The sequence below is a fragment of the Strix uralensis genome, chromosome 20 (assembly GCF_047716275.1).
Source record: "Strix uralensis isolate ZFMK-TIS-50842 chromosome 20, bStrUra1, whole genome shotgun sequence".
Lineage (NCBI taxonomy): Eukaryota > Metazoa > Chordata > Aves > Strigiformes > Strigidae > Strix > Strix uralensis.
The window spans coordinates 11,184,213-11,199,278 of NC_133991.1; the positions used below are offsets into that span (position 1 = coordinate 11,184,213).

The window sequence follows — 15,066 nt, forward strand, 5'->3', positions numbered from 1 at the left end:
CTGTTTTCTGTATTAGAGATCTCTAAATGGATATCCTGCCTTAGCACAACAGGGTTTATATAAATTTGGATAGATCAAATAGCACAAATTTCGTGCAGACAAGGAAGAAGACGGGAGCTGTACAGTAATGAAGTAGTCAAGGCGTCCGCCACAGAGGCTTCACAAATTTTGGAAACCACTTCTTGCAAACGCTGAAGTGGAAGACACTCTCCAGTGCCTCTGCAGATCGAACGGTGTCCATGGGCTAACAAACAGCACATTAAATCAATACTGACACCGTACAACTGGTTCCTTTCGACCAGTTTATGGTTTCTTACCACTGAAAAGAGCAGAGTTGGAAATTTTTCTTGGAAGTCAAAACAAATTGCCTAATAACACATGCAAGCGCTGTCAAAAAGCTCGAAGGAAGCAGCTCATTCAGCTTCCTGATGCACAGGGCACACCAGGCCCACAGGAATCCTAAGGCTGCAGTTTTCTTCATCCCAAATAGGCTTCGTTCTCCAAGGTAGTGGCCTCTAACCACTCGACTATTAAAAGACCATTGAAAAAGGTTCGTAAATCTTAGCATTACTCTGACAATTGCATAGTCACTGAGGTTCATAAGGATGCTCAAGTATCTTCCTTGCAGAGTTCCCTACTGTCACAACTAGAAACAGCAATTTAAGAAAAACAACTGACAGGAAAGAACCACAGTGGCTCTTCTACCAAGATGGCCTCGTAGTTCAGCACTCAGCCTATTCCTGATGCCCAAAGAGTATCTTCTCAAGAGAGCTGCCCCACGGTTTTCAAAGAAGCGTCCAGCCAACAGAGTCTGCAGCTGGAGCTGCTGAGCCACCGCTGCAGCTCCCTCAAGCTGGCCCTGTGCAAGTTCAACTGGACACCGCAGCTGATCAAAGATGAATCAAGTCCTCTTTATCTTATTCTAAAAGAGAACCAGACAAAACACCTAGGGGATCATTACATTTACTATCAGAAAATAGCGTTTGCTTTGAGGGCAAGAGATAGCTGAAGCGTTTTACTCCTATGCCATATTTTTCTTCATTCGCTGTATTTTCCATACTGCTGAACAGAAGCCACTAGTAATTATGACTTCAATTATTTTAATCTTTAAAGGCAAATTATACCACTTATCCCAGTGGAGACATGTTTTTAAATAAAACATGAAAGTAACACAAATAAAAATGGACACAAATCTAATCAAGCAGGTTCTACTCTTAATAAAATTAAGAAAGAACAATCCCATCATCATAAAAACAAATGGGTTTGGCAATATTTATAAATATGAATGTTATATAATAAAGAGGTCTTTGCATGTATACTTATTGAGGTCCCCATTGATTTAAACAGCTCAAGTTAGGGCAGTGTTTGCTTCGTTCCTAAGTCGTATGCACAAAAACCAACCCCCTCCATATCGACCCCCCCAATTAGCCTCCCCCAACTTATAGCTAAGGTCAAACATCAGTGGAAAAGGGCTAAAAGTGATAAATCTGTGGCATTAACTACTGCACTCCTTTTAATAGAATCCAGCATAAACTCAAAACAGCCTTGTGCTCAGCCTGAACCATTTATCTGAGACAAAAATGTCTTCCTGACAAAAAACAGATCTCCTTTAATAAAAGTAAGGCAGACAGTATTATGCTCTGAGGGAATCCTGTTGCTCTTTTTATATTTATATATAAAAAGAATTCTTCTGTAATACATGTAGATATAAAAAGTGAGGAAAACTGATGCCAAATATATGACCATTAGAACATCAAATTAGCCTTTGTGAAAGCTGTTCTTAAGCACTGGTGTTAATGACCAGTGGAATTACGTATGCAGTTAAAGTTTTATTATTGAATACACTTTATTCTTTTAGCTTCTTTTTGCTTTAGACCAAAGCTTCACAACAATTCTTGCTCCTGATAAGCATCTTTATTTGGTTCAATTGTTATCAACTCCTTACCAAATGAAAATGAACTTTTGGAACTGCAGCAGTCTGCAGTTTTTTCTGAAAATTCCTCTTTAATGCAATAAAAAGTTAATAGGGAACAGAAAAAAGCACCAATCACATTTTAAAACATAAAAAGATCAACATGTTATCTTATTTTTATAAGTTATTTCTAAAATATTTCCTCAAATATTTTCATGTGTTTTGGATGATCTGTGAAAGCAACACAATGATATCTCATCAATCACACCGTTCTATCAAAAGCACTAAGAATCAACTTTTGTATTTTTAAATGGCCACATATTTCTCTGTCAACTAAATGTTAGATGTTTAACAGATTTACATTCAGTCACAAAACCGGCGACTTTTGAGAAAGGTCATTATTGCAGACTACATGTGGGTGGCCTAGTTGATGAATTAATTAAGAATACAGAAACAAAGGTCGAAAGAAAATAATTTTTCTTTAAAACTCAAGCCACTAAAGTCTTAGTCATTTAATTCCAATTACTGAAAAAGAGGACATCTGTACAGCTTTAGTTTTATCCATTTCAACTAATTAACAGATTCAAATAAATAGTCATTACATCTAACTGAAAAGTTTGCTAACACTTCATTAGAAGGAAGTTTAAACAAGCACACAACCTTGTTAACATATTTGGGTTTACCACAAAGTTACTTGGGCATCTCGATAATTATTTTTACTCCCTTCACAAATATATCATGACAGCCAACTTCAATAATTCTACATTCCTTTGCATTTATTTAATTACTTCATAATTCAAATTTTCTTAAAGTACCACTGATTTTGAAAGTAGGAGCTATCATGTAAACAACTGCTGGGTATGAGATTTTACTACAATATCTACATTCATAAGGTTTAGTAAAAATATTTTCCCTACAGATTTAATCCTGCAAGATTCCATTAGAAGCTTTCTTTGGTTGTTAATTGTGTATTTTTCAGTGGTAAGCTAACATTTCAACCTCTGCCATGGTAGTACAGTCATTTCATGAAATGCATCGAGTTCCATTTTGCATTCTTTATATTGGATACCATTGAAATGGCAGATATAATAAAAATTAGTGAAAACCTGAAGCTATAGTTAGTCCTTCTGGCTTATGTCCAAAATACAGTTCTTAATCGTCCTACTGGCAAATAAATCTGTATGTTTGTACACATGCACAGAGCAGCTCACTATCTTTAAAACCTCGTTGCTATGCTCAAAGGAAATGGACAAGGACATGCATCATTACTTTGCAAGCCTTTATATATATTTTTTTTTAATTTGTTTTATATTTAAAAAACCTCAACCTGCTCTCCCACTGAAAAAAGTGCTTATTTCTCCTTCAAAAGAACACGTTCGGTTGCCTTAAATTTACTGTCATCATCTTCCATTTTCTTTCTCTTTTTAAAACAGGTTTCTTCCTTTTTTTACTATACATTATCTTAAAGATATATTTTATTACTTGGAAATTAGTTTATTTCATTACAACTCCCAAATTCTTAGTTAAGCTGTGCTGGCAGACAGAAACCTTTATTGGCCTGCAGGAGGTGAGGTATTCCTTTTACATTAGGAGTCTACTGATGGTAAGAAAAGAACTCCTTTCTGCTTCTGAAACTCCCCTCATTTGTGATTAGGCCGACAACCTCCAAAATCCGTGCACTCACACACAAATATATGACATAGCTTCTAGACAAATCTCTGATGAAAGGGATGCAAGGCTTTTAAAGCGCTGATCCAGTCCAGAACACACTTGCTAGGCACTACTAATTCTTGTGGTTTCCCGGTCAGTTTAGAAGGCCGGATGCTTGCAATGGGCATCGCCAGGCAGCAGCATCCCCATCCAGCAGCAATGAAATATTCCGAATCAGGCATCTTCCTCACAGGAGGGAGCAGGAATGTCACTAAGTGTTTCTTTGTACCCACCCAGACCTTGTATTTCCCAACTGAAATCTGAAACGTGGGATGAGAAACCAATAACTTCAGAGAAATCACTGCCACGCAGCATCAAGAAAACTGAGACTAAACTAGGCAAAGCATTTGCTCTAGCCCTGTACAGCAGTTACAGGTGAGGCTGCACTCTGCATTAGGCTCAATCATGCCTCTACTTCAACCAAAGTGCCAGGAATAATGTAGTTTGGATGACTACTATCAGCAGTCCAATTTGCCACAGAAGAGGAAAATAATTTCAGAAATTAATATAATGAGGAAGAATCAGTGTAGCTCAGTTACCCAGATTTCAAATCAGCACGATGCTTAACTATCAGTTTACATTCAAGTACGAGAGCAATCACATTTAGTTCAGCGAGATTACTCGCATCGTTTAAAGGTCAGGCTTGCTAAAACGCTTTCCTGAACTGACGCTTCAATCAATTATGCTGTAAAAACTAGCCAGGACTACCCAGCCAGTACAAATACTTGCCATCTGAACTAGCATGTCACTTCTTGCAGGCTTGCCTTGCTCCTGCCAGCACACAAGCACAGGCTCCCTGCCAGGCTCCCTGGGACAAGTCAATTCACACAACTGAAAAATCCCAATCTCCCACGTTCAGATGAGGCTCTGTGCACAAAAACTTACGTTTCCACCTGGCAAAGAAATACAGCTGGAGTGATGGACTCCACAGCTCAGCGGGGATTGTGAGCACACACGACACTCCTTACACCAGAAGGTTCTTTACTGGGACATTAGTTGAATGACAGGCTTTATTTAGACCATGTACAGAATGTATTTATTTTTAAGCAACTTTCTTTTTACTAGATGCACATTTCAGTAAGAAAAGATTGTTAAAAAGTCTTGTACCACAAAAATCTAGCACACAAAAGAAGGATTATTCTTCCTGGAAAAAAATATGTTAGTTTTGAAAGCAAGTCTCAGCACTGAAAACAAATTATTAATTTAATAGCATTTTAAAACTTCAGATCACAAAAATATGAATGCAAGACATACAATTAGGATATCTAACTTAGAGCCTACTTCCCTAGAGATTCAAGACAAAAATTATTTTACTAGAACTGATGGCTTATTTATGTTACAGCAGCAGTATTTGGACAAGGCAAGCGTTATCATTTTTACAACTACTTTTCCATAGTGCCCTTTAGGCTTGATAGCTCCCTACTATTGTTAAGGTCAGAGGACAAGTTCATAAAACTTCTAAATCATACATAACAAGACTTAAAAACCGAAGATATATCATTTTTTTTCCCCCTAGGCCTATGCAGAAGAATCAAAGCACAGACAATGACCATCAGAAATAATGACCGCATTAAACAAGGCTTCATGAGAAATTTATGAAGCAAAATTTTCTTTTTTCTTTTGTTTCCTGGTAAAAAAACTGCCAGGAAAAAAAAACAAACCCCAATGGTCAAGAGACTTATTTTAAGACCTGACCCTGTAAGATCTTAAGTAATATACATTTTTTTCAATTCTCCTCTTTTTTTTTTTTTCCTTTTAATTTTGCAGGAAAAGGCCTCTAATGTTATATTAACAATGCCCTTTCAATGTAATGTCACTTGGCTAAGTGCTTCTGAACTAATTCTCAGGAACAACCACAGCTCAAACTGCATACCGGTTTTCTGTTTGATTTGTTTGTTTTCAAGTAAAACATTTTATTTTCTTGCCAGGTAAGAAAAGAAAATAACTTGACTACTCGTGTGTCATTAATACAGTACCAACTTACCTGCAGTAAGCATCATGAAGGGAAAACAAGAAAAAGGAAATTGTTTTCTTCTGTTTTAAATTCAATAAACGTGAACATTGGGGGAGAAATTTTACAAAATAGTTACAGAATAATGAAGTCTGTAGGAGTCCTGCATAAACACCGATTCCAGGACCAGACACTTAAAAGTGAGATGATTGGTAGGAACAAACAAAAAAGACAGGGATATCTTTCTCTATCATAAAGACAGTACAAGACACCAATTTAAACTCTGTGTGATAATGGTGTGGATTTTTCAATAAAGTATTTAGCCTGACGCACTGTACTGCATGTAATTAGTAAAATACTACATATACCTCACAAAACAGCATCAGGCTTGATTTCATTTTAGTTTTGAAATTTATGTAAAATTATAAGCTTTTGTACTTAAAATCCAACTTCACTCATCGTCTTTTTTAAACTGAAATTCAACAATTCACCATATTTCTAGACAATCACATTTTCCAGCCACTTTATATATTAATAAATATAATCAGACTACATATACATTTCAACTGATCAGCATAAATCAATGTCAATTATGAACAAGTGTTAGAGAGACAAAATGTGACACTTCACACTTGATGTTGTCAAAGTGTCACATAAATATGTTCTAAGGGCAATATATATTTTGGCTTCATTTCAGTCCCAAATAGGACTTTATCACAGCTGTGTGTGTCTGTAAAAGTTTTTGACCTAGCAAATATCTCATCTATTTTTCCTCTGCAGAAACATAAAATATATTTTCCTGATATTTTCATGAAAATTAATGGATATTCTGTTTCTGTGCAAACTGCATTACCTGTCCTTCTGCAACTGTGTCTGTATCAATGATAGTGATGATTCCAGGCACCAGAGGACTTCGACGAATGTTGCTATGAGCTAAAATTTCTTCTTCAGTTGCTCCTGAAGGCAGCGTTCCTGTCAGCTGCGTAACTACTTTCCCAACCATTGTAAGTCCAGTCTTTATCGTCTGTAAAAAGAAAGAGAACCAATAAATGATGTCTAAGGCTGTTTTGTGGATCTATCTTGAATTTTTTCTCAACACAATTAATATGGCTAGATTGTGCACACCAGAAACACACAAAACGAATGTTTTTGTAAGTGATACATAAGCTGCAAAAAACTGTCTGTAACAGAAGTATCTTGAAAAAATTTAGCAACCTACCAATTTGAAATATTCACCTTTATTTTGGAATCAAATGCTTCCAAAACATTCTTGAAAAACTAAATATTTTAGCATTGTCCAAATGTTACAGTTTTTTCCTTGAACTTTGTTCTTTATTTATTCCAAGAGGCACAGAGCGTGGATAGTTAGAAAAATCAAATGATGAAGCCAAGATGGGTGCGTGTGGAGAGCAGTGTTACAGAGAGAAATACTTAGAGCCCCTAATGGTTAACGCTGAAATGGTTGTGTCTTCTGCACAAGAGACAAGTTTGGCCTCTGATAGATATGACAAACACATTCATTTGCTTCTCAGCAATTATGCCTTTTGCAGCATTAAAACTGACCACGAGACTCAAACCCAGCAAAATGAAAAACACCATCCTCAAGGTACTAGAAAGGACAGCTCTGTACAAAGAACACGCATCTCCCATCACAAATAACGTGACTTTCCAGACTCTGCATGTTTTCCAGACGTGGGTTTGAAAACGTATTCACTGCACCAGCTTTTATCACCTAAAGATGCTGAAGATTGTTTTTACGTTGTTTTCTTTTATTTGGGGAAAGAGGGAGAGTATACACAGTAGGAAAGATATAGATTTAAAGAAAAACAACCCAAACTACAACTTTAAGTATTTTCTCCTTGAATCAAGGACTGTGCCCTTATTTGCCTATAAAGAATTGAGCAGATTTATTATGCAATATAAATAAGAAATAGCAAAAGAGATCAGAATGAAATGACACTATAACAAGCCAATTCTTAACTAAAAAGACAAGCTAAGCTGCCTGCTAAATTGAAAAGGAAAAAAAATGTACAGATCACAGGCTGAAACCAAGAAGCAGCCACAAATCAATTGCAACTGCTTTGTTTAGTGCTAAAATCTCAAACTGCAGTGATTAGAAAACACATTAGTGTTCATCAATTAGCAGCCAAACGTTTGTTTTAATAATTCATAGGAAATGACTTACACAAAGTCTGTTAGTGTGTTGTCAGGAAAACCTCTGAAGGGCCAACAGAATTAGGCGCCACACTGTATTGATGGCAATATCCAGCCAGGAAGCCTGATTAACCTCTGAGATGCCTCAGCTGATGTACTTACCCCATTAATGCTAATGGAGATACTACCACTTAAAATCGAGCCATGCCTTTATCATAGGAATGTCTTTGGGGTTTAAAGTCTTTAGTAATATCCTGCCATTTGTTTCTTATTATTTCTTTTTATACTCAGATACAACAACTGAGAATAAACCAAATTTTAACAGTGGCAAATTCAGAAGGCTGAAAAACGTAACATAAAGCAGACAATGATATCCGAGGAACAGACCTAAAATAGACCCAATGCCATCACAGGAATGCATTTCAACGGACACTTTCCTTACAAAAACTGACAAGGCAGTTTTCTGGCCAATAGTTAAAATCACATAAAATGCACGGGTAGTTTATACAGCAGGAAAGAGAAATCAGTATAGAGGTAGTATATGGTAAAATACCTATGAAAGTTAAAAGACCAAAAATTGTAATTGACCTATTTTAGAAAATATCTTTAATATTATAACTAGAGAAATTGGGTGACAAAGTGCCAAGTATAAATTTATAGCTCTCTAGAAAAAAAAATTAACATGCTTATCTAGCAAAATGAATCCCCATTACATGTTAGAGTAGACCGTGACTGCAAGACGACTGAGAAGTAATAGGTGTGCAAAGACGTGGCCGAGGCCATTAGCTCAGAAATATCAGTGCAAAACCATTATGGCACTTACTTCTTTGTGCTATGTGTATATTTGCAAAAAACTTCTCTGGTAATCTTTAACCTTTCCCATGCCATATCGGCTGTCCCCTCCATCCATTAGAGCTAATGACCTTGCTCTCACATAAGCTGTTAGTACTCATTAAGAAGTTATCAGGTAACAAGAGAAAACAGATGCAGCCTTTGCTAAATCACTTTACCACTATAGGATTAAAAGATATGGAGAAAGAATCAACTAAAGAAGTTATGAGGTGAGAAGAACTTGGTTTATAATTTGATGCTAGACATTTGACAGACCAAATACATTTTAAATGAAATAGGTTAAAGTTTGCACTGTCCCAGTTCCTTTGTCATTGATGGGAACCTGCCAGTGCACACTCAGTGAAATTTTCTTATAAATTAAATTAAAATACTTGATCTAGTTCCTTTTGTAAGCAGTGATGCACACTGTGCAAGCACACATACAATTTGCACGCTCACGTGTACCCTATCTACTTAAAAATAAGACAGTTCACATTCATTCAAATGTAAGACAGACATATATTTAATTAAAATAAATGTATGCACTCATACCTCATTTAATTGAAAAATAAGTACAACTTTAATTAGATGAGAAAATTAAAATGCATCTTTCAGTGCCTGTTAGACTGTTTTGTTCCAATAAAGGTCTTGCATCCTTTTAGTGACAAAACAGTATGTTGTTCCTGTTTCTCATAATAAATATATTTTACATGATTTATTTGTTTACAAATGAAAAATCTATAGAAAGCAGAAAGAGAGATCAAAAAGATATGCCTTGGTAATCAACAATATGAAAGCCTCATGGTTAGTTTGAGCAAAATGAACACACAATCAATTATAGATTCAAGTTCAAACTAAGTGTTTGTTGAAGTGCTCATGCTTCACAAAGATGTTTCCCTTTCCTGCTCTTGCCGCATAATCTGAAAAGACGACAGGGAAGAAACCGATAAGGAAATTCATCTGAAACAGCAAGGCAAGTCTGACCGTTAGGGATACATCAGGATGGGGAAGGTCTGTGTGAGCACCGCTTGAACAGAGGGAGCTGAAATGGGCCTCACTCAGGGACATGGTGGGACCAAACCTCTTTAACAAGACAGGAAAAGAACACAAGCATGGGAACCTAAGAATGTCTTTTCCTATGTCCCCTTCCTTGTTGCATCCAAAATTAATAAATATGGATAATTATAACAAGCAATTTCACATTTGAATGCTTATCTCAAACCCAGCACCTGAATATTCTCCCATCACTAATACTGTTAAGTAATAATGGGGTTTATTCTGAAAGATATTCTACGTCCATTCTACTGTGTGTGTTCAACGGGAGTGAAAAGAATCTTTATTCCATAAGGAACAATATTTTCATTTTTCCAAATGCATCAATTTTTATCTTTGCTAAACATTAACGTAAATTGGAATCTTCACACATTTTATATTTCCAGAAATTTTCTGCTTGGTCAAATCACATAAACCTATCAGAGCTTTTTAGAACATAAACAGACAGAAAGCCAAACAAATGTGGGGAAATCAAAATAAGAGATCGAGCTGGAAAAATGCATGTGTTTATCCAGCAACAACAGAAAGCAATGCTCTTGCAAGATGCATCTGAGGACAAACAGGAAAAAGTTCAGTGTTCAAAATAAAATCCTTCTAGAAATTATAAAATCAAATCGGAAGATGACATAAAGGAATTCCTCATAATGTTACCAGAATAACACGACTTTTGGCACCAGTAACCACCACACTCCAACAGGACCACAATTTTGACCTTGGTATTCTCGGCTAACAGGGGAGCTTCTGACTCCTAAGTTATTTGATTAAGGAAGAAATTTATTTGCTGCATCACGTATAGTACACAGCAGTACATCACCCTGAGGACAAACCCACCGTTCACTACCAGGACATTCAAAAACATTTCTCATCAAAGGAAATACCGTTAAAGTAAATATTCTGCACCGCCACTGAGACCTTCTACAGAGGATCTGAGGTAATTCTCAAAAGTGACCCTGCTGAAATTACTCTTTGCTCTCAGTTTTATCCTTCTCCTTTATATGAAGGTTCTTTCACTTCCTTCAATAAGAAATTGGGTTCCAAACAGAGAAAAGGCTGTAACACAAGACAATCTGACAAACAAGAACTTTTATGGAACCACTTCTGAACCAAAAAGCAGCACTGTCCCACAAGAAAGTCAGCACTTCTGTTATCACTGATGAAAACTTGCTAGATAGTAAGCCAAGAATCGATGAAATCGGTAATAAATCAGATTTAGTGTCGCGCACTCAGACACAAATAACAAATTAATACAGTAAGGCCGAGATATACTCAAGAGCCAAATCGTGCAAATATTTTAAAATATATTAGATGTTACTGTAACAGGCAAGATTAATACTAACAGCCAGTCGAGGGCAAAAGCAATGGGCTATGTGAAATACAAAGTAATATCGAGATTGTGCCCTTATGATTACCCGTTTTCCTAACTTGCGCTATTACTTTATCTCTGTACAGAGGCTAACAATCTTTTTTTTCCTTTTCTCTGATTATAAACACATTTTATCTTCAGCAGCTATTCACATGATGCAAAATCACTACTTCAGTGGTTACACACGTCCAGTTTAAGGTGGGAATTTCTGGATTATTATCCTTGGCTAGTAGTACTCAGCAGCTAAGGTCAACATCTTGGTCCTTACTGGCTTTAAAACCTAGTTATCCATGGTCTCTGGGGGTAAGGGCTATAAAAGGTCCTCCTTTTTTAGATTTTTTTTTTTAGTTTGCTGAAAATAATGAAACAGAATAGTGCTTAGTCTTCGACGCCTACTGGAATGCTGTGACAATCATTACACAGGTTAAGAAAGCTTTGGCCTGCTGATCTTCAGTCATGAGTAGGCTTGGCTTTGGCAGCACAGTGACCCATTTCTAAGATTTCACCACATCTGATCAAAACTGTAGCTGATCATGCTAAGCCAGTGGTTTTTTAAACTTATCTGTGCTATAAAAAAAGCACATTAATGATGCTGAGACTGAAGGAGTATGGGGAGATTTTCTCCCATATTTACTTTTTTTGCTGATGGTGAAAGTATGCAGAGATACAGCAAATTTCAGATGTCCTCAGAACAACAGCAATTCAAGTTCTCCTCAACGTAAAAAACTGATTTTTCTCCTCCTCCAGCCACAGTGAGATTGTATCCAAAGCTATGCTGATGGAATATGTGTTTTTGTTTTGTTTTTACATGAGATGGCATGCCCTGTGTCTGTCTGTGGGTTCTTGTAACTGTTGTTTTCTTCAGTGACGCTGAGCTTTCTGTTCTGTGCTGTCATTTAATTCCTATTATTAGATTTGTTTTGTTGTGCATATCAGAAATGAAAAGGCTAGTGGTTACAATGAAACCTTGTAATCAGCACGAAGTTTGCCAGACAATGCCAAAGCTCACTTTGTGTGTGTGTGTGTGAGAAAAAGAAATTACTTGGCAAAATATTGCAAGCAAGTCCTCAAGGAAAGGAGCGGGGTGGGGGAATAGTAAAACAACAGTTCTGCATACTCTCTGGCTCGTTTAAGATTTTTCCAAGCCATGGTCTTCTTTTGATACTACGAAAACCCAGACATTTCTTTGAAAACAGAGGGATATTATAATGTCATCTGAACTGAGAAAACCAGGCAATGGAACCTGTATGTAAACAGTTATTAATAAACTCTAACCTTCAAAGAAAGCTGCCAGGTAATTAATTAGCTCCAGTACTGCTCTGTCATCCTTCAGAGAGATTAAAACATATAAAGCTAACGTGACTGAGTCCAAAAAGCACCAAGCACTTGTAAAGTCAGTTTTCACGATGCTAAAAGAGTAATAATTCACCGAGTTGATTTCTAATCATGTAAACTTGTAATATTATGAATAGCCATTATACAAATCCATTTTACTATGTATTTCCTGTAACAGGGGTCACTAATATGAACAGCTGTTTGTAATAAATAGAATTTTTTAAAAAATCAGTTCAGAGGGACAGGACTACTGTGTGAAAAACAAAGGCCACTCAGATCTGCAGGATCAGGACTGTACGCAGGGCGCTAGCACGTTTCTCACTGTGTTTTCCTCTTTTGTGAATGGGGAGGGCGGGGGGACGATGACACACAGTACAATTCAGCAGGGAAACCTAATAATTATCTTACATGATAACCTCTCCCAGCAGCAGATGATGTACTCACTTTGGCAGCACTAATGACTGTGGCAGTGTAAGACTGAATGTTGTCTCCACAGGCTCCACCACGGGATTGATGGCATCGGATCAGCTACAAGAAGAAAGACAGCAACCAAGTAACTACTATTAAACTACACAAACCCATAACCCATTACCATAGCGCTTATTTATCATGTACAGTGGTGTGTTTTTTCCTACAAATAGCAAAAAGCCCTGCTGAGACACTTAACCCCTTTTTATAATCTTCTGGGTGCCACCCAGACTGTCGCGTACTCAACTCCAGTTTTCAATTACAAGATGAGTAGTCACTAAGAATTCATAAACTTTGAAATGGTGGGATTTTTGGTCTGGCAGCAATACCACAAATAAATTTAAATAAATATAATCAAAAGCTTTAGCCATGTATATGTAACATTAAATATCAGACATTCTAAGAATCTGAGTGTGGCTTTTTATGACTAGCAAGCAAAGAAATGACAAAGGAAAAGAGCTACTTTAAACTTTACATTTAATAGATTAAAGGAATGTACATGGGGTTTACTCTATATTGCCTTCCTTCAAAATTAATAAATCAAAACAAGACTCTTCTACCTGCCAGCAACTTACAAAAGCAGTTTTTGCCTTTGAACCCTAACAATAGAATCTGTGCTTCTGACTAAATAAAATGGCAAAAAACTACAGAAATTTGTTGCTTGTACACAGAACATGCTGCCTGTTTAACTGTTTTAGCTAGAAGAAAAGTAAAAATCACCGTAAGATGTATTTGTTTCTACAGGCTTTTCATTCCTGCTTATATTTAAGTATCTAAATAAAAATAGTTAAACTAGGGAGAAAGGGAAAGTCCACAGTGAATATACCTGGGAACACACAAGCCAATTAAATTCCTTTTGTGACATAATTCTTCTGCTGATCAGCGGCTGACATTTTTGGCAGCAGTACTTTTTAAACCCCAAGCTGACTGGTTAAGTTTTACAAAACCACATAGGCGTGGCATTAGAGGAAAGGCAGGCCTGAATTTGGAAAGAAATCAGTTGTGCTTGAAAAGGTGTAACAAAAAACATTGCTAAAGTCCGCCTCTCTGATAATTTCTGGTTCAGCTCTAGAAACAGCTATTCCAGTCATAGGTGGAAGGGAGAAAAAACATCTGCTTTGAAATAAAAATAAGGCATTAGAGCTGAATTTAAAGTTTTCAAACATTTCAGGCTTTAAATACACAACCACTTCTCTGGCCTAGGGCTGGGTAAGAACAGTGATAATTGTTTTGCTTGGCATCTGTTTTCTTCTTTTGCCTCTGGAAAGAAGAAAAATTAATTCAACATTTTTTTTTTTTCCTGGAACCTAATAATTTCAGCAATATTAAAAAGTGGTCATTTTAATGTTAGCTCCTAATTTACAAAGTGCAGTTTCATACAAACTCACTGGCTCTGTCCTGACTCAGTTTCCCCAAAGAGAATTTAGGAATCCTCACTTGCCAGCCTTTCAGAGGCGTCTATAATTAAGTGCTTTAAACTTCTTAAATGCAAAATGGGTTAATTATTGAGCGACCTCACTGAAAACACATGTTGATAGCTGTCTTCTCTGCCTATGCTACTTACTTATTTATGCCCCCCAAGTTCATGAGCTTAAATCAAATGTGCAGAGTAAAGATATGACATGAATACCAAAGCACAACCAGTGTGGGTCAAAGATTAGGTCTGTCAACATTATACAGGTCCTCTTACAGATCATCTTTTTCACAGAGCTTTTTTCCTGAGACTTTTTCTTTTCTTTTTTCCCCCTATATATATGCAAAAGCTAGAATGAAATCTAGAAACAAGAGAGAAATACTTTTTGAAATTAAACCTTTCCTTACCTTATTTTCTGCATAAGCAAGCCAACGGCTTCCGAGAGCAATAGGATTCATGTTTGGCCCTGGACAAGGATAGCAGCCTGAAAAGTTTTAAAAGGCAACATTCAGAAATAGCTTAATGACTTCTTACAAAGAATTTTATTTATTGCCAAGAAAACAAAAAGTCTAAACAAAAACCTTTCAATTGCTAATATCACTCAGTAAATGCTTGGATTTTTTTCCTAAAGATAAGACCGCGGTTAGATGTGCTATTTTGAACAGTTAATGATGTGTAAATACTCATTTTTCCTTATGTTTGCATTTTTTTAATGCCATTTTGATACTGTGGGGTGAGAGCAATATTTAAGTTTGACTGGATTGTTTTGTATCTTCACATTTTAATTAATGTTACTTGACTGACATCTTTCTTTTGGTCAATAGTTTCAGTTTGCTTCAAGCTCTTCTAGATTTTTGTGGTATGAAAAGGTGTAT

General features: G+C 36.4%; 1 protein-coding gene across 18 annotated transcripts in view; it reads right to left on the reverse strand.

Annotated features, from left to right (window-relative positions):
• The window catches only part of BCAS3 (BCAS3 microtubule associated cell migration factor), a 372,074-nt gene that overhangs the window by 288,357 nt on the left and 68,651 nt on the right, over nt 1–15,066 (reverse strand). For all 18 annotated transcript variants that reach the window (XM_074890735.1, XM_074890738.1, XM_074890740.1 and 15 more), the window contains exons 10-12: nt 14,599–14,675; nt 12,754–12,837; nt 6,427–6,597 (exon numbers count right to left, since the gene is read on the reverse strand). In XM_074890735.1, coding sequence (XP_074746836.1) covers nt 6,427–6,597; nt 12,754–12,837; nt 14,599–14,675 — 332 coding nt within the window. The remainder of the gene's footprint in view (nt 1–6,426; nt 6,598–12,753; nt 12,838–14,598; nt 14,676–15,066) is intronic.